Here is a 20482-nt window from a genome sequence, read left to right as displayed (position 1 = left end):
TCATATTGTCACTGTTTGGGTTTGGATTCTTTTCAGTTAGTGCAATTAATTTTCTCTGGGTCAGAACTACTGTCTTTTACATGCAGGGAGTTGAACACTATTTTTCTAATACTAGCAGAATTCAACAAATAATGCAAAGTGAGTACGTTTTGACAATATATTTATTATAAAAAGCTGCAAACATGCCAATCCTTTTGAATTGTCTTGTTTACTATAAGCAACATACAAATCAGGATTAGTTTTTTAAAAAAAGAATATAAAAAAGAATTGCATTGTATATTGATATATAGTACACTGACTACAATAATGCAGTTTGAAAAGTCTGTGAAAGGCACTTCCAAAGTTCACAATAAAAAAGTAAACACTGAAAATCTACAATATGAAGCTGAAATTCAATTTCCCTTCTGCTTCAGTAAACAACTTTTTTATTAAATTGACATATATAACACACACAGTATTTCACAGGCCACAATTTCCCCCTCAGATACTCACATATAAGCACTATTGAGTTAAACAAGACTCATGTAACAGCAGGATTGCAAATAATGAAATACTTGTATGTAAGCAAACACTCGAATTCTGCTCATAGATACACACTGGTGTCATCATGTGACTATGTGAGCTGATATTTCACAGGTCACAATGGAACAGGAATTACTCATGATGTTGATACCTTTTAATGATCATATACAGTTTCTTCCTAACCCTCACTCCCACCAAACTCTACCTAATACTGGGGAGGAAGGTTAAAAACACACAAGATACTGTCTCATGACCATGGCAAAGTGATGGCAGTCAACAGAGCTATGCTTTGTGATACAATCACTTATGTGGAAGTGTGGACAGGGTTTCAATCCATGCTGGCACAATGGTGAATTAAGATAACTCTGATGCTTTTCCTGAAGGAGGTAGAGAAAGACACACTTTTCAGCAGTTTGTTACTATACACCCAGAAAGAAAAAGTAGAGCTTAACACAGCACATGAAAATCAATATCTATATAGCCTTCCTAACATCCCCAATAATCACCATAAGACAGGACTTTTCCCCATTACAAGTCACGGTAAGGAAATGTAGTCAATGCCAGTTTCTATAACTTTTCATTTTACATTAGTAGAATGTAGACCATATGCAATCTCATGAAGAGAGAGGTCTATGCCTACATAACATGATCCACGTTGCAATCCTATGCACATTCCCTCAAAAGCAAGTCCCACTGAGTTCAATGGGGCTTACTCCTAGGTTAAGGGTACATGATTGCAGCCTTAGTCATTTTACCAGAAAATTCTTGAATAGGAAAATGCAACAGAAAGAACTATATAAAGACGTTTAAGAAGGCACCAAGATCACAGTAGCACTCCTCAAAGCATTGGTTGCTCACACAGAGAAATGCAGGGACTCCAACTTATAACTACATAGGAGCAATCCGCAATGAGAAACTGCAGCTCCAAAAACAGGTTGCCTCCTCTTCACATTTCTCCTTCACAGCGAAAGCAATTCTGACAGTGGTTTGTGGTGGTTTTGGTACATGGATAGATGCAGGCAGGTACAAAAACCCATTAAGAGCTGGAAGCAAATTTCTGTTAGTCTATTTAAGGTGCAATCCTATACTACCTGGGAGTAAAAAGGCCATTGCTCTCCAGGAGACTTACTTCCAAGTATGTATGGAGAGTGCTGCACTGTTAAGCAGTTTCAAATAAAGAAAATAAATGGTTCTGAAGGGGCATTAGAAAGATTTACAGAGAAAATAACAGGCAACTAGCCATGTTGGCTATATTACCTCCAGCATCAGAGACAGTATACCTCAGAATACCAGTTCCTGCACTATCATGAGTGGGAGAATACTACTGTGGCTTGTGGGCTTCCCATAGGCATTTGGTTGGCTACAGAAAACAAAAGGCTGTGCTAGACAAGTCTTTGGTCTGATGCTGTAGGGTTTTCCTTATGAGCATGCTCAGTACCCATGGAATGTTGAACTGCCAGACAGGAAAAATAATGAAAAGGAGAGGCAGGGTGGAATGCCTAAGCTTCCTTATACATGGAGGAAGGCATGTTTGGCCGGCACTCTCAACAGGAACATTAGGATCAGAACAGGAGAATACAATATTTATGTATTTATATCCAGCTCTTCTACTAAGCCTACTAAGCCTAACATTGTACTGCAGGTCTGACATGTTAAGATGATTAATGATCTCATGCAACCATGTTCATGCAGCGGTACAGTACTTTTGGTTGTTGTTGTTGTTGTTGTTGTTGTCGTTTTGAGGAAAGGGGAAACTGGAATATTAGACAGAGGAAAGTTACCTATGAAACTGACATGCTTGAAATTAAAACTGTGAAAGCATAATGAAGCAAATGACTATGCAATTACTGCACAAATACAGAAAAGTTTTCTTTAACAACTTACACTATTTCTTGCCAAAAAACCAAAACATTCTACTCAGTACTATTTCTCTTACTTCTGTTCATTAGATTTTACTTTGCAATAGTTAACTGGAAAAAGTATATCCAGTTTTTACACTGATTTTGTTGAGGTACACCTCTCATTTTATAAGCATTAACAATTACTGGCAAAATCATGGTAGCAGACACTTGTTGCTACTCGTCTTATCAACGACTCCGTTTCACTAGACTTCAAATTATTGTATGGCATATCCATGACTCCTACTCCGAAGTTGTCTTTTTAAGACACTATCAACAATTTAAATTGAGATATAGGAAAACAAATCCAGGTGATCTTTTTTTTCTTTCTTGTGGTGTTCAAGGTATTAAAAAGCAAACAAACACTGTCAGGGCTTCTACCCCACCTGCATCAGAGTAGTATTTTTAGAAAGTATGCCACAATATAGATTCTGTTTGAAAAGGCTTCTGCGCAGATACAGAGCAGTAAATCCATTTGAAGTTAATGCTTTGGAGGATCCATGTATGCTGGGTTATAAGGTGGCTGAACCCCAGGAGCTCCAGCTGTAAAACAAGACAACATTTTAAATATATATTTTATAAATACTATACTTTCTCCTGGGCTGATTACGAGCACTCTCAGAGAATCTACTGATTTGTGAGCTCAAGAAGGACTTCCAGCCTCATCAGTAAAATCTTCAAAACAGATTGTATCAAGGCTTTTAAAAGTTCTTTTCCATTAAAGGAGAACATATCTCTTAAAAAGAAGTTCAAGCAGGGTCTCTTATGACAAAACTGACCCTGTCCTTACATGCTTTTAAGGGTAACCCAAAGCTGAGTTTCTGTACAGGTATACTGCTCAGTGTGATTAGATTCCTGACCAATCTATAAAGTGAGGACAGGATTGTACATTTGGGCTCTGCTGCTACGGAATGACTAAGATGGCAGCATATCAGACTGAGGGATGCCACAGTCAGCAGCGTAGCTAGCCACTTGGGTGCCTGGTACAGGGGCGTGTCCTGCAGCCGGGGGCGGGGTGAGCCACCCATGGGGTAGGGCAAGCCTCTCCAATGCTTGGAGCCTCTCCCCCGCCTCCCCCTCAGCTGTAGGGCAGCTGAGGGAGAGGCACTAAGCAGACGCAACTCCCACACTGCTGTTTTAGGCAGTGTGGAACCTGCAGGCGCCTAAGCTACCATGTCACTCCTAAAAAGTTTTGTGAGCCCATTTTTTATTTTTATTTTTAAAAACTCATTTTATCACACACACCCTTGGTGACGACACCCGGGGTGGACCGCATCCCCTGTGCTCCCCTTCCTCCGCCACTGGCCACAGTTGCTCCAGTATGGCATGATGCCGGCATATTTGATACCACCAGTACAACAGGCAAAAACTGACAAACTTGGCAGTTTAATGGTACAGCAACATGCTTTAGTTAGGATCCTAAGTTTGCTCAGAGGTCATCATCACCAGGAAATTTGGTGTAATATAATGCCAGGAAAGGTTATGCAGTAATAAAGATCACTTTTTATAGAAGTCAGCAGAGAATCTAAGATAATTGCCTGCCCCTGCCCCCTCGCCACATAAAAGGATAAGATTCCAATTAACTCTGCAGCCAACGATAGCATAATACAGTAAGTATACAAGCCCCAATCAAGGATCACCAATCTCAGATATTAAATAGCACATCAAGGGGCACATTGTTGTCCTCATGTCAAGAAATATTGGGAGCATGGAATGAGAACTTGGTTGGTGGAAACCTTGATGAAATAGCAAAGAACTAGAAAAAAATAAGCTAAGAATGAGCATATTAATGGTTCACGTCCTCCCTCTCAGAAACCTTGTATTTGCTCCACTTCAAGGCTCCAGATAAAAACACCCACAGACACCCCAGCTCTTGCAGCTGAGGGTGCAAGACAAAGCACCCCGCTCTTCTCAACAGATTCTCTCCTTACCTGCCATGGTTTCATGGTAGGGTGGTGGTCCTGCAGGCTGTGTGGGGTAAGGTGGAGGGTACTGTGTTGGGTAGGGTGCTGCTGGCATCCCCTGCTGCGGTTGCACTGGCAGAGGATTATATCCTTGATACATCCCTACAGGGTAACCTTGTGGTGGCATCCCAGGCTGCTGAGGATATGGCACCTGCACCACAGTTGTGGCTGTAGTTGTGGTCACGACAGCTGTAAGACATGGGAAGAGTGCCAGGGAAGCAATCAGCACATGAAGGAAGATGATTATATTTCTAAACAATCCCTTTGCTCCCTGTTTTTTCATTTTTTGTAAACTCAACTGCCACCAACTGCATTCTAAAGCTATTCTGACTACATTCCTGAGGTGAACAGCGATGAAGCTTACCCTCCCCTCACACACAAATTTCTTAGTCCTCCTAAGAGACACAAACAGACACGACACAGGGTTGAATCCCGCTAAGTCACTGGGCATGTGGAATGACTTCTGCAAGCACATCAGAACTTATCCTCCTTTTGCACTCCCTGCCCTGCACCACCCCAAATCTGCTCCAGGGGTTGAGGAAACCCCAGAGCAGATTTGACAGGAGGGGAGGGGAGAGGAAGTTCAGTTGTGCTTGCAGAAAACGTTCTGAACATACTACAGTTTAGCTGAACTCAGCCTGCATATTAGATTCACTTTACAAAATCATGGCTATTTGGTTGTTCAGATATTTAGACAATTCCTACCATACCTGCTTTTTGGCATCAAGTCCAAAATGCTGCTGAGGTAAACAAGCTCTTGATCTCAGATGTGTCTAAATAACATGAATTGCTTCTGCAGCTATATCCCAAAATTACGCATGACATTAGACAGCACTATATTTTTAAAAAGAGTTTATGAGTCATGAATAATTTCTTGTTAGAACAGCCTTCTTTCTTTCTTTACTAAGAGGAGGTAAAAAATAAACCATACTTACGCCGTGGTTGTCTTCGGCATGCTTTATACAGGCAGCAACATGAACAGGTGAAGCAGAAAATGATGGTCACCACAAACAGTACAAATATGGAAACACCAACAGCTATGACAGTCCCGCTGTAAAAGGAAAAGTCACATTTGAAAACTAAGGTGTCTATCAAAACAGGAGGCAATCGTCAGTTATAACCGGAAACACTGATAAATCACACAGTTATCCTTTGTTCATCAAATATTTGATCTAATTTGTTATATTTAGAAAAAATGCATAAAAATAACATTCAGTGTGCAAACAAGCAATTTCCCTTAGAGGTTTATCATATGGATTATGTCAAATAAAAAAATGAGGATTAAAAATTCAGTACTATGATCTAGAAGTGTTCTTTCACGAAGGGGCATAGTCATACCAAAGAAAGAAAAAGCAGCAGAGAGGCATATATAGATGCATCATGTGTATCACTATATCTGAAGGAGCATCTCCACCCCCATCATTCAACCAGGACACAGAGGTCCAGCGCAGAGGGCCTTCTGGCGGTTCCCTCACTGAGAGAAGTGCGGTTACAGGGAACCAGGCAGAGGGCCTTCTCAGTAGTGGCGTCTGCCCTGTGGAACACCCTCCCATCAGATATCAAGGAAATGCCGTATTTTTCGCTCTATAAGACGCACCAGACCATAAGACGAACCTAGTTTTTGGAGGAGGAAAACAAGAAAAAAAAAATCTGAATCTCAGAAGCCAGAACAACAAGAGGGATCACTGCGCAGTGAAAGCAGTTTAGAAGTCTGATGTTTAGAAGACATCTGAAGGCAGCCCTGTTTAGGGAAGTTTTTAATGACTGAGGTTTTAATGTATTTTTAATCTTTTGTTGGAAGCCGCCTAGAGTGGCTGGGGAAAGAGGGTATAAAAAAATTATTATTATTAATTATTATTATTATTAATGAGTGGATGAGTAGGTACACACTGTGTTGGGGTGCTTGGTCGAACTGGCATGCACATGGCTACATGTATGTCATCAAGTTGACCGTCCCTGTGCGCGCAAGTCACTTGACTTCCAAATGTCATCAATCTTTAGCAGTATGCATTAACCTAGACTTGCCAAGAACAAATCTTTAGCTCTGCTCCTTTTCTGTGCTGGACCTACTATGCATAGGGTGATCATTAGACCAGGCCACAAGACCACCACTGCTTGGCATTTGTTCAGTACTGATAGTGTGCTGAGCACACTAAGGTAACATAGTTCCTGCCCAGAGGTCTTACAATCCACAGTAGAAGGGCAATTCAGGGATGGGGAAAGACTACAATGCAGGTGGGTGGGTGGCCCCTGGTCTCCTTTTATGTAACCCTTGACACCTCATGAACAGTGTTTGAAACTCCCATTGTTCTAGGCACATTTTGTGATAGGGGATTTCATTAGCGCGAGCAGTTTCTGAGGTCCGGGTGCAGTTCTGTGCCTAAGATTTCAGATTAAAACTGCAGAGTGGAAGGAAAGAAGGATCTTTTTCTGCCTCCTCACTTCCAGTTACTCTCTGAAGACTGAAGAAGAGACCCTCTAAAGAATATTAGGGGGGTGGGCAGGGGAAGGACTAGACCATGTGAAAAATGAACTTAATATTTCTGCAATTCATTCATTTTCAGCTTTGTATTCTTGTTATAAAAAAGTGTGCCTAGACGTACCTCAGTTTCTAACGCTGCTCCGGAAGCTTTCCCATTCTTCCATCCCATCCATTTCCCCCTTCCAGTTCCTTTCCGGTTTTTTGTGGTTTTTCAAAGTGTTCCTCCCCTCAGTATATGCCATTTCAGAACAATTTTGTTTTATTATTATTATTATTATTATTATTATTATTATTATTATTATTATTATTAACAATAATAATAAATTTATATCCCGCCCTCCCCAACCGAAGCTGGGCTCAGATCGGCTAACAACAGTAAAATAATACAGCATTCTAAAAACAATTCATTATAAAATCAGTTCAAATCAAATTGATGGCAACCATTGGGCTAGAGTTCTGTGAAGAATTACCAAAGGAGGGGGTCAGGCTGTGCCTTGGCCAAAGGCCTGGTGGAACAGCTCTGTCTTGCAGGCCCTGCGGAAAGATGTCAAGTCCCGCAGGGCCCTAGTCTCTTGTGACAGATAAACTGATTTCTTTTTTTATTCTTTTTTACTTCTCCTCCTGTTTGTATGACTTGGAGAAAATAAGTATTTTCCCCACCTGTCCAAGAAAAAAATTAGTAGGCTTCTGCCATATGTGTGTGGGTGTGTAGCATCCTGAAGTCAGAAAGTAATTATTTTAATTTGCTTTCTAGAACATTAGCTGTACTGGCTGTTGTATTATTATTATTATTTTTAATTCTCTGTAGTTATTTGAGACTAACCTCATAAAACCCAGTAAAGCATTCATCTGAGTAGAATTGTACAGAATTAGGAATTCTAATCAGAGGCATACCACAGCTAAACTTGAAACAGTGTGGTCTTTATTCCACCTTTATCACCACCTTTCTGTAACCAGTGAGGAAATGACACTGACAGGAGGGGAAAGTTCCTCACCCTTGGGTTAAAGGTTAGGGTACAGAATCGTCAAAGAAGTTGATCTCGAGGAGAGATTCAGATGAAAAGAGAAGCTGCACCAGGCAAAATCCAAATTGGGCCACCTTCAGCAACCAAGCGGCCTTCATAAATCATGTGCATTGAGCAACTTTTCATAATTTTAATTTGTGAATATTTGTTTTTTAGTGTTGACTGTTTTGCACAAATTATTCTGCGTTTTGTATTTATTGGTTAGGGGAAGGAGCCACCAAGGCCTAATTGTAACCACTAGGGAAGGGTTTCAACATAGTGATATCAGGATAGCTTCATCAGCAAAAGCATTTCTGCTTGCTTGGTGGAATAATCTCCCCTCTCCTTCTCCCAAGTACTATTCTGGGCATTATCCTGACCCACCTGAGCCAATCTAGGGGACGCATGGGGGGAAGGAGAGGAGGGTAAAGTCTAGTTGTGCCAACTTCCACTTGTGGGACCAATTAATTCAGTCCAGCCCTAGGAATCTGGTTCAGTTATCTCTGGCTTTAGTTATTTTAGCAGGAATTGCCCAGGCACATTCAAATTATTTTTTTACTCATAAGGGCAAAAAAATTACATTTCCCCCACGTTAAGAAGAATCCATGATAAGAGTTTTACATATCAAACCTCCATTTTAAACTTCTTTCTATTCTTTAAAATGAATCCAACAACAATAAAAAAGCTCCAATGAGGTGGAAACAAAATGGCCACAATGAAACAAAATAAAGCATTTAAGGATTTCACAGTGATACTACATCTTCAGTTGCATGTTTATATTCTGCTCCATGTTTCTGCCAAACATCAGGCCAGTCAGGCTAAAAAAATGTTTGTGTTCAACAACATTCAGCCAATGCACTTAGGTTTAATACACTGGTGGGTAAACTACATTATTGTCAGCTACAGTGATACTCTTTCCACTGCATGATGAGAAAACTGAAGGCACACCCAAAATATTTTATGAAGTGCAAGCTAGTATATCTTTGAGACGGCAGCAGCAAGCCATCTGACAACTTCAGTACTGTACTGACTAATTCCTGAAGCTCATACCAAAATAGGGGTGGGGAGAAACACCCACAGCTTGCATTCATTGAGTGTTCCTTTCCTTAAATGTGAAAAGCAAGAGCTTACTGGTGTTATGCAAAACTAGACACAATTTACTGTATATGAGCAGCCAAGTGCTGCAGCACGATATAGACTCTTCCGTGAATTGGCAACACCGCCACAAAATGAAATGTCTTGTGCAACCAAGGGCAGGGAGGGAGAATCACACTTATTGGAGGCCATCTTAAACACAGTCCTTGTAACAGCGATTGCAATGCAAGCTGAATCAGGTCTTTCTTCACTTTCAGATGCTGATTTTAGAGGTTAATGCAGTGATTCTTTAATCTACTACCGCCCATCAAGTACACAACATTGCCATATGGCCCCTGCCCCAAACCATCACCACCGCAGCCACCACCATCATCATCGAACTCTAGATGAGGCAACTTGGTCAGAATATATAGATGTTATTACTAAAAGGTGAAAAAGATAAACAATCTAACGAGGAGCCAGAGAATATATAGGTGTATTTCTTATGCATGCATACGATACTCAGATCTCAGGTTCAATGAGACCACTGTACCAGACGGTCATTAGCCAACATCACCAACAGCAGACTGCCACCCACCCACTCTATCTCCAGGCAGCAGCACGGTTATTAAAATTGTGAGGGGAAAGAAGGGATGTGGTTGTGGTTGTTTTGTTCAAGCTGTAGGGGAAGAGCTGAGGAAAGTTGTCCCCAGGTGGAAGAGACAGTGGCAGGAAATGAGGTTGGTTGTTTATTGTCTTCAGCTACAAGCAGAGTTAGTGGTCAAACAAACATTATTTCTGATAAAGCCTGGGAGCTTGCACAAGCTGACCTCTCCAGCCAGGCAACAGCGCTGAGTCAGTAGTTTAGGAACTGACCTCCTGGATCATAGCTGCTTCTCTTACAAGGGCCACACGCTAGATGTTGAGTTGACAATGCATACATTACAACATCTCAACCAGCGGGGCACCCCCTCCCCAGAATGGCATATGAAGATTTCAGGGTGGGTTCATGTTTCCAAAAAAACATGTCCTCATATGTATATGTCACAATATTTCAATACTTTTGAAAATTCAAATCATATAATTAGGGGAGCCAGGTAATTGCTCTTTGGTGGTGAGTTCTGAAAGCTCATACAGAGAAGGAAGAAATGGATTCTCAGAAAAACACCACCATTTTTTAATAGGCAGTTTTTCAAGAACCTGTTTCTCCCTTGTCTCTGATGATATTAGTGCATCCACTCTGTTATTTTCTTTCTGGAAGCTCATCAGGTATACTCAGTCTCATTGGAGAGCAGGCTTTCCAGTTTGATTCTCTCTTTGCTGCACGAGCTCCTTAAAGAGCCTGAGGAAGAAGTCTAGGATCTGGGGATTTTTTCTTAGGGTATGGTGAACAGGAAAAAGCAACCGTCCTCTGCTGTTGTTATAACCCATTGCAAAGGAAGAGAAGAGGCTCCACAAACCAATTTGCAGAACATGCTGGAGGACAGCATGACTCTGGTCAGTAAATCAGGTCAGTCTCAGCAACTTATAACCACACTTTATATAAGGAGAAGCTACAGATGAATGGTGAAGTACATATTTTGCCAAGGCTTAATACCAAGCATCTCTGGTTAATAGGATTGAGGCCCATCTGAGGCCCAAGAGAGTGAAGCTTCAGGCCAAACCATGCAAACATTAAAATACCTTTGTTTTGTTTTTTTGTTTAAGACCATATCCAGCCTTTACTTAACGTCCATTTTTTCTTTAAAAACATAATAAATAAACAAAAGATCAAGGTAGGCAAACAAACTATCTAATAATTATAGCAAGAGGAGTAATAAATACAAGACAATAAAATAATGGTCATAATAAGCTTTTTTAAAAGCATAAAATATATCCCATAGTGGAATACACGGTTCATATTTATACAAAACATATCAATCATGAGTACTTAAAGGTGTCTTTGCATCAAACGTGCAGGTTTTTTTTTTAAAAAAGAATTTTGCTTCAGCTGTTGTGGGTGGGAAGGCAGTGCTGATAATTAATGGGATCGCACAGCTGAAGCAAAATGCTTTGAACACTCCTTTTCCTTTGTACACAATAAGGAGAACTCTTTCCCACTCTCCCTTGCTTTCTGCTTCTGACTATAGCAGCACACATTCCTTGCCCTTCTCCCATGCACTTTGGACACAACCCAAAAATTATTTCCCCAGTGGCTGCCTGTGTGCTCAGTTTCTCCCATACTACCTTGCTCTTGGTCTTTGGTGTTGTTCTGTCCCAGAATATAGTCTAGTGTTGCTTTTCTGAGCCGTCCAAATTTGCTACCCTAAGCTTCTGCATGAGGTGCTTGCACTGCTGGGCCAGCCCTGTGGGCAGATAACTAAACTGAATAAAGTAACGATGGGTAATGTCCATGAAGCCACAGTTACCATTTGTGGATACTAAATAGTTGCATGTGATCATTTTATTCTTTATAGCATCAGTAGAAAGTGATCTGGACTGATATCCTCTGGCCATACAGTTGCATTCTATTCAGTATTAAAGGCTGAATCTATTCCTGACTTGGTTAACTGCTTGTTGATATTCTGCAGTGTTTCCTGGAACATCACTGGATGTAGCGGTTCCCAGGAATAAGTTTAATTAGGATTGTGCAGAAAGGTGTTTATGACATATCTTAATATCCCCCCCCCCCCAGAGCAACAGATTGCTATTACATAACGCGTACATGGGGAAATAACTTTACTAGTTTTGAACTGAGAATCAGACCCATTAAGTTAGGTGTTTTTTAAACAAATGAGATGCATTTGACAATGACAGTGAATTATTTATGTTTAATAATAATAATACCTTTATTGTCAATGTACAACCTGTGTACAACAAAATCAACTGAGCCTTCCCACCCCCCACAAACACTCAATCTCATTGCACTCTCTGTGCTTGTCACACAACACACCAACCCTGAAAGTCAGTTGCACTATATTATTTTCCGTTCAGCAGCCTAACAGCCCACGGATATAAACTGTGTTTTAGCCTGTTAGTATGATTGATTATACTTCTATATCTCCTGCCCGAGGGTAGAAGATTAAAAAGGTGCTGGCTGGGGTGTGAATCATCCCTGAAAATTTTTCTCGCTCTCCTAGGGAATGATCCCTTGCGATGTCATTTAGTGGGCTCAGGGGACAGCCCATGATCTCATGTGCTGTGTTCAGCACCCTCTATAAAGACTTTCTGTCTGTGACTGTCAAGCCAATGTATCACACTGCGATACAATATGAGAGGACACTTTCTACTGTGGACCGGTAGAAGGAGGTCATCAATTGTTGTTTAACATTGTTCTTTCGCAAGACCCTGAGAAAATGGAGTCTCTGTTGGGCCTTCCTAACCACCTGAGTTATATTGTTTTTCCAAGTGAGGTCTTCACTAAGGTAAACTTCCAGGAATTTAGAGGAAGAGACTCTCTCCACCCCCCACCCCCCACCCCCCCCCCCCGATATACAACAGGGCTAGTTCCCCTCTCTTCCTCTGAAAGTCCAACACCATCTCCTTTGTCTTGCTAATATTTAGGTGCAAGTTATTCTCTAAGCACCATGTAGATACTTTTTGAACCTCCCCCGATACGCTGATTTATCTCCACCTGTAATTAGACCCATTATGGTAATATCATCTGCAAACTTAATAATTACAGTGGATGGATCAGATGAAATAGTCATATGTATACAACGAGTACAGGTAGGGACTCAGCACACATCCCTGTGGGGTGCCAGTGCTGAGCTTCAGGGAGGTAGATGTAACAGGCCCAATCCTCACTGTTTGTGTCCGATCCCTTAGAAAGTCTTTAATCCAATCACAGACGGTAGATGAAAGGTCTAGTTCCATCAGCTTTTTGATAATAATGTCCGGAAGGATGGTATTAAAAGCCGAGCTATAATCAATAAACAACATTCTAACATAATTCCCTGGTCTCTCCAGATTGTTTTACCTGAATACAGCAGCTGCAGTGTGCAGATGCAGACTTGGAGTCCCTTGTGCCATTGGCAAAAAGTTGTATCGGCGCGCACACCCACCCCAAGGTAACAATCACCTTTGTGCTGCTGTGCGAGAAGGACAGGGAGTTTCTACCATGTTTGACCTTGCCACAATAGCAGCAGTGCATTGCCACAGACACATGCATCATACACTCCATAGTCTGATATGTGATTTTTGTGCCCCTGGTTGGGGGGGGCAGTTTTGCCAACTGCTAGTTGCAACTCTGGCAACATGTTACCTTAGCATCCCACCCACCACCAGGAGAGAAGTCAACAGTTTGTGCTGAACCCGTCTCCTCCTCCAGGTAGAGGTGAGAGAGATTTCTGTCTGGGGGGAAATGGAGAGCCCCTGAAAGTCAGTTCAAACAATGGTGAGCTACATGGATGGACAGTATGACTGGGTTTAAAGGCAGCTTTCTAAAGCCTGGCTCTAAAATGCAAATGACTATGGCTGCAATCCTAACCCCACTTACCTGGGAGTAAGTAAGCCAGAACGGTTATTCTGTACACTTTTTATATCAATTGCAGAACAACTGGATAATCTTTTTAAAATGCACCTGTAATGCCAGGGGCCTCAAGCTATGCATGTTCCATGCATAGTTTAGCAATTTGAACTTTGGATCCTGGGCACCAGAAAACAGCCACGTATTCCTTGGACAGCACTCCTGAGCACACTAATTTGAAAACCTTATTTAAATCAATGGGACTTACTTCTGAATAAAGAGGGGTAGGGGCGTGCTGCAACAACTGGAGGGAGTTTGGCTATCTTTCCACAATACATGAGCCCTCACAAGTCAAGCTATTAACTCTCTAGGTAGCCTATGCATTATAGTGGCCTACTTTAATTTACAATAGTACAGACTTATGTAAGAATTGAGTTTATTACAAAATGTGCTGTAATAGTATATATATTACAGCAGAACAACAACCACCCTATTTTTTTATTTGTACCCCACACACCTGACTGGGTTGCCCCAGCCACTCTGGGTGACTTCCAGAATAGTTACGGGGCAGCTACTGGGGTATTTTTCAGTTACAGGGCATGGTGCCGCTCTGCAGCACGATGGGAAGGAAATCTTTCAGCTAATGCATTTCTCACACCCTGCACAAGATTACCACGTGCTTAGAGCTCATAGACCCAAAGGCACCTGGTCCTGCAAAAACTCTGATAAGAGTTTGTGGGTTCCCACCTGCTCCCTTTTCCACCACTATGCACTTAAAGCTGACATAATTTGTGTGCAAAGGATAAGCTAGGTGCAAGATTCCTTCCTAGGGGATATAGCATGGAGGTCCTGCGATATAGCAATGCCTTGGCCTGCTCTGGTGCTATGTACCTGGTTTGGTATATATTGCAGTGGAGGGGCTCCATGAGTGTACTAATTTTTGGAGACCAAAAGTGGGCTCTGATGTTACCACATGCTAGTTCCACTGATGCACACAGGTGTTCATACACTGCCTTTTGCATGCAGAACCCAGAGGCTAGGTTGTGTCCAGTGCCCACAGTGTTTTTTTGCAGATGATCAGCACTCTCAATCCAAGTTTTAATTGGCAATAATACCGTTTGGAAGTGTCCTGTGGGCTATAGTATATGTTGCAATGCAGTCACATGTAATATTAGCTTGCCGGCAGTCTCTCCATTACAAAAATATCTGCATATTTTTGATTTGATTTTTTAATTTTTATACCGCTTCATATATTTAAAATATCTTTAAGCAGCATACAGAAAACTAAAGGAACCACAGACAACTTAAAACAAAATATTACACAAATACACACCTACATATAAAAATGTTACATTAATAGCAATATCTATCAAGCATCTAGCTATCTCAATTCATTTCCCTTCCTTCCTTCCTTCCTTCCTTCCTTCCTTCCTTCCTTCCTTCCTTCCTTCCTCCTTCCTTTCAGCCTCTGGGTTCACACCCAGGGTCCAAACAAACTCTCAGCTCACCCACAGAAGTCTCAAAATGAGAAGAGGTCCTGGAAAGAGGGGACATCACCCTAAGTCTCCCATTCTAGACTTGTTTTTATGAGCAATCAACTGCACTCTCAACACCCAGGTGCAGGTGGTTTGTTGAGTTTCCCAGGGGGTCCGAAGGATGGGAAGAGGGCCCCCGCCACTTAACATCTCCTTCTTCACCCTTTGTCCTCTGCTCCTCCAGCTGCTATTTGATTTATGTTATTAAATTCATTAACATGGTACATATAATTCTACCCTTAGGATGCCTTCCTACAAACTATTGCAATATAAATGTAATGCACATTTTTTGTTTAAGAAAAGACCAAGGTTTAAGGAATGGAGGCTGGAACTTTGGAACCTAAGAAGAGCACTGCTGGCTTAGACCAAAGGCCTATCTAGTCCAGCCTTCTGTTCCCAACCAGATGCCCATTGGGAAATAACTGCCCACAAGCAGGAAATAACTGCAACGGCACTATTTATCCCATCAAAATTATTTACTTATTTAAACTATTTCTGCGCCACCTTCACCACCGTACAATCATAGGGCAGTGTACAAAATGCTGAACACACGCCAATATTTATTTCTAAAGCCCATTTAAACACTAAATTAAATGCTGCAGCAACAACACAGTGGAACAAAAAATTGCTTTCCCCCATTTTTGGTATAATAGAGGAAGTGGTGGTGGTGAGAATCAGTTTTTACTTGCTGCAAGAAACTTGAGCCCCAGATGGCTTTGAGAGTCCAGGGAGGCTCATCTGGCCTCAGCTTGCAGGTGCCAGGCAAAGACCATCCTATTCTCTTGGGGAATTTGGACTTTGGCATGGTTTGATTTTCTGGCCTGTTCTTGATGTTCATCTTTTGGTTGCGTGGGATATTTTCCTAGTTTTCCTGGTTATTTGTGGATGGCCACTTTTAGCACCATGCACGGCTTTGCTGTTTTTATTGCACTTTTAATTTGCTGCATGTAACTTTGAGACTCTTCTTGTAAGTGACGAAAATAATAAATAATAACAATAAAGGAAAACCAAAAACAATGTTAAGGTAACAATAGGTACCATAGGCTGACCTCAATTAACTACACCTCCTCACCTCCAAAAGCCCGAAAGACTTGCCCCCTGAAAGACTATAACGTTTTGGCAATACTGTATGCCCCTCAGCAAGGAAATCAATCCACAGTTTTGGAGCTACCACTAAAAAGTTTCTACTGCAGGCCCCCACACTTTTCCCATTCAAAACCTTTCAGATAATTCAGTGTAGCCCCCAAATTTATTTACTATTAACAACAAGAATAAATTTATTATTGCTACAATTCCTTTTAAGATGATGGAATCCGTGTTCATTAACCTGCTTTATTGCGTATCTAAACATATATAAATGCTTCTCTTCTTAGATTCATTACTACCACAAAGTTAAATGGTTTTGCCATTCAAAACATTTCAGTTTTATTTAAGTAAAATAGTTCAAAAGCTGCAAACAACTTCCTGCATGAAGGATTAAAAACACATTTTCTCTTTTATTTAAACATTGTTTCATTTCAGTGAACTGCATCAGCTTCCGTGAAAAGTTCCATGAAAGCTTTAGTAAAATCAATTCCAAACGGATTTTTTTGAGAAAAGGGGAAGCAACAAGCTGCTAAGGAGTGATTCATTGTTTCCGTTCAGTTAATACATCTGCCTTACATGCTCAATGGATAAGAATAAGAATTACACAGGTTGAATTTATCTCTTTTGGAAGTTAATATACATACTGCACTGCTCCCATGAAGTTACTTGCTTTTACATATAGCTGGCTAAAACCTTAAATAAGAAGGATTAATTGATAGGCACCATCCCTGTACATTCTTGCAATTACATAATCTAAAGCTATGTAGGCTATCCCCAATGTTTGCCCATTTTTAACATGAGACAATACGCTTGCAGACAGAACAAGCAAAGCTTACCCCATTTTTGTTCTCAGCAAAGGCTTTTAACCCAAATTCTCTCTCTCTCTCTCTCTCTCTCTCACACGTCCTCTAGTTTCTTTTCACTCAGAAACGAAACTGGCTGCTTTCTTGCAGATGTACTGAAGCCTGGTGGATATGTGCTGTTTCGTTGTCAGTGACATCAGCAGGAAAGCATAGCAGGCTTCCTTGGTCACACCTACTTTTGCTCAAAAAAGCCTTCTTAAAGGTACAGAGCGTTGCTTTTCACCCTGAACCACAGAACAATATAAGGCACAACTGAGTCATCCTAAACTGCCCAATGGCTTCAATGCATTCTGCTCAAGCTTTTTGTATAAATGGAAATCCAGCGATTCTAAAATGTAGCCATATTCTCTGTGCCTGCCCTCAGATTGTGAAATTCCGTCCCCAAAAAAGCTACATCTAGCCTATTTACTCTACAGATGCTATTAGATGCTGAAGACACCCCTCTTTACCCTAGTCTTTGAGATTACACACAAAATTTAAACTGGAAAATTATTGGGCTTCTTCTTTAAATTGCATTACTGTATTATTACAGTAGTCACCCTAATGCAGGCATGACCAAACTCGGCCCTCCAGATGTTTTGGGACTACAATTCCCAACATCCCTGACCACTGGTCCTGTTAGCTAGGGATGATGGGAGTTGTAGTCCCAAAACATCTGGAGGGCCAAGTTTGGCCATGCCTGCATTAGGGTGACTGATTACTAAAAATAAAAACTAAAACTGGAAGTGTCACCATGGTCCCAAGCAGAACTGGCTTCAATATATATATATATATATATATATATGTAAGTAACCAGGCAAGAGATTAAATTGTATATGGAAGTTATTAATCTGATGACTGACTTTCAACCACAACTATAACAATATTTTCAAGTAACAGAGACGTTATCATGATTATTAAGGAAATACAGCATTCGAAATCTTACTAATATCAGATCAAGACAAAGGCTTAATTGGCAAAATGTCCTTAATAATCATGGAATTGGATAAGAAAGTTGAGATCTTTGCATTGGGTAAACAAGCTCCAACAAGAGCTGACATGACTAAAACGGAAATGGTTATGGGCCAAAATACCACCATGGATTATATCTGAAAATTTACAGGAATTTTTCTCTAAGGTCCAGTACCAGTGGTATTTTACCCCACATAGGCTTGCAAGAATATATCCAACACCCCCAGGATAAATGCTGGAAGTGCGATAGTTACCATGCAGAATGTCTGCATGTATTTTGGAGTTGTCCAATAATACAAATTTATTGGAATACCATTTGAAATCTTGTCTCAGAAATGACTGGTTATCTATTGTTAAATAGATCCCAAAGTAGCAATACTGAACTATTTGGAAGGCAGCATCCTAGAGATTGATTTAGAAACACTTTACTGGTCATGGCTAAATTATATATTATAAATTATATACAGTCATACCTTGGGATAAATACGCTTCAGGATAAGTATTTTTGGGTTGTGCTCTGCGGTGACCTGGAAGTAATGGAGTGCATTACTTCTGGGTTTTGCCGCTTGCGCATGTACAGACGGTCAAAATGACGTCACACGCATGCGCAGAAGCGGCAAAACGCGACCCGTGCAGTCACATCTTACGTTCTGTTCAGGATGTGAATGGGGCTCCGGAACGGATCCCATTCACATCCCGAGGTACCACTGTATTGCAAAATCCTGGAAGAAGAAGAAGAAGAAGAAGAAGAAGAAGAAGAAGAAGAAGAAAAGCACCCCTAAGCTTAGATTAGTATAAAAAGATAGCAGAGCCTATAATAGTGCCATTGAAACTTACAAACAGATTTACAAAGGTAATTTTTTTATCCTGTTTTGGAATATTATGAAAAGGTTCATAATAAAATATACCTGTACATTTTAATTAATAACACAAGAAGAAGTTGCTAGATCAGACCGATGGCCCTTCTATCCCAGCATCTTGAGCTTACAGGGGCTGAACAGTTGCCTATAGAAAACCAGCAAGCGGGATTCAAGCACAAAAGCTCTCTTCCCTCCTGTGGTTTCCAGCAACTCGTATTCAGAAGCATTAATGCCCCCAATTTCGCCCAGGAAATTTCCCTCCAGAGGAACATGAACAAAATTCAAGAGAGTCACCCCCACACCGATGCCTACCCTGGACATGTTGCTATGACTGAATCAGCACCTGATCATAGCACACCACCAGTATATACAGTAAAACACACACAGGGAGACCACTATTTAGATAACAAGGTGTTCAGTGTGGGATCGTATCTCTCTCTGGACTCATTCATGTTGTGTACACTTAAGAGCTCACAAGGTTGCTCTGGTGAGGGAGAAGGGGAAATGACAGTATCCTCACAAAGGAAGCACCTTACGCAAATTGGCAGGCCATATGGAACACAAGGGAGCATGAGCACATTGCTGTCATTTCTTGTCCCAAAGCCTGAACAGCTGCTTCATGTTGGGACCCCAGGCACAAGCAGCCAACATCACACTCCAGTCCAACAACTGAGGGTACCAGGACAGAGCACACCACACAGGTAAGCAAGGGAAGGGAAAACACATGCTGTTCATGCCCAAGTGCCACACCTGCCTCTGTATCGCCTTATGCCTACTGTGCCCTAGCTGAACTAACCTGCTCTGGCCCTCTTCTCCCTTGCACCCTCCACAGCAGGATGTAGAGTCCTCCACAAAGGAGAAGTACTTCTCCCAACATGCAGGTAAGCTCTCTGTTGCCAAAGGCCAGGCACTCCACTCCAACCAATGCCACAGCTCACGGTCATTTTTGCCTTGCAAGATCACAGATCAGATTCAGGGAGTAATAACAAGCTGTCACCATATGCAGCCCCCAAGGATAAAGGGGCACCTCCTCTCACAATCACTGCAGGTTCCTTCTCCTCCCAATGGGATTGAATGAAAGCTCAAGATATTTGAGCAACATGCATTTGGCAATGTGGGGGTGAGATACCACAAGGCACACACAGTGGTGGGGCCTCCCCCTTCAGTGGGTATTAATAAGCAGTGCCTCCTCAGAACAGCTGTGGAGGATCACTTGCTCCCAAATGCCTACATGAGGAGTTTACAACGAGGAATGTACTTTATGCTATACAGCCATACCTCGAGTTGAATGTGCTTTGGGTTGAGCGCGTTCGAGTTGCGCTCCTCAGCAACCTGGAAGTAACGGAGTGTGTTACTTCCGGGTTTTGCCGCTCGTGCATGCGCAGACGCTCAAAATGACATCACGCGCATGCGCGGAAGCGGCAAAACGCGACCCGCGCACACGCAGACGCGCCGTCGCAGCTTACATTGCATTGAGGATGCGAACGGGGCTCCGGAACGGATCCTGTTTGCATCCCGAGGTACCACTGTATCTAAATTAGATAAAAGATTACTACAGGCAATGACCAATGGACGCACGTCCGACTAAAGTGCGATTGCGTACACATGCATGGTGCCAAACCCAGAAGTGACAATAAAATGTCACTCAAGGGGTGGAATGAGGGCGGGGCGGAACACTTTACATGGGCCCTGCTGATGCATGTGTGAGTCCTGAACTTAACCCCCATGCAAAACAAAGCTTGCATTCTGCCGTAGGTGTTTGTAAGCTTCCCTATTTGCTAACCAGTAGTTCAGTC

General features: G+C 41.7%; 1 protein-coding gene across 1 annotated transcript in view; it reads right to left on the bottom strand.

Annotated features, from left to right (window-relative positions):
• Window positions 1–143: 143 nt before the first annotated feature.
• Window positions 144–20482, bottom strand: part of SHISA5 (shisa family member 5) — a 37142-nt gene continuing 16803 nt past the window's right edge. Inside the window, exons 4-6 of the mRNA XM_028718832.2 lie at window positions 5320–5435; window positions 4352–4573; window positions 144–2963 (exon numbers count right to left, since the gene is read on the bottom strand). Of these exons, the coding sequence (XP_028574665.2) occupies window positions 2902–2963; window positions 4352–4573; window positions 5320–5435 (400 nt within the window). The 3' untranslated portion in view covers window positions 144–2901. The remainder of the gene's footprint in view (window positions 2964–4351; window positions 4574–5319; window positions 5436–20482) is intronic.

This window comes from Podarcis muralis, chromosome 2, assembly GCF_964188315.1.
Source record: "Podarcis muralis chromosome 2, rPodMur119.hap1.1, whole genome shotgun sequence".
NCBI classification, from domain to species: domain Eukaryota; kingdom Metazoa; phylum Chordata; class Lepidosauria; order Squamata; family Lacertidae; genus Podarcis; species Podarcis muralis.
Note: the sequence above shows the minus strand (reverse complement) of the source record. Positions and strands in the feature narration are given on the sequence as shown.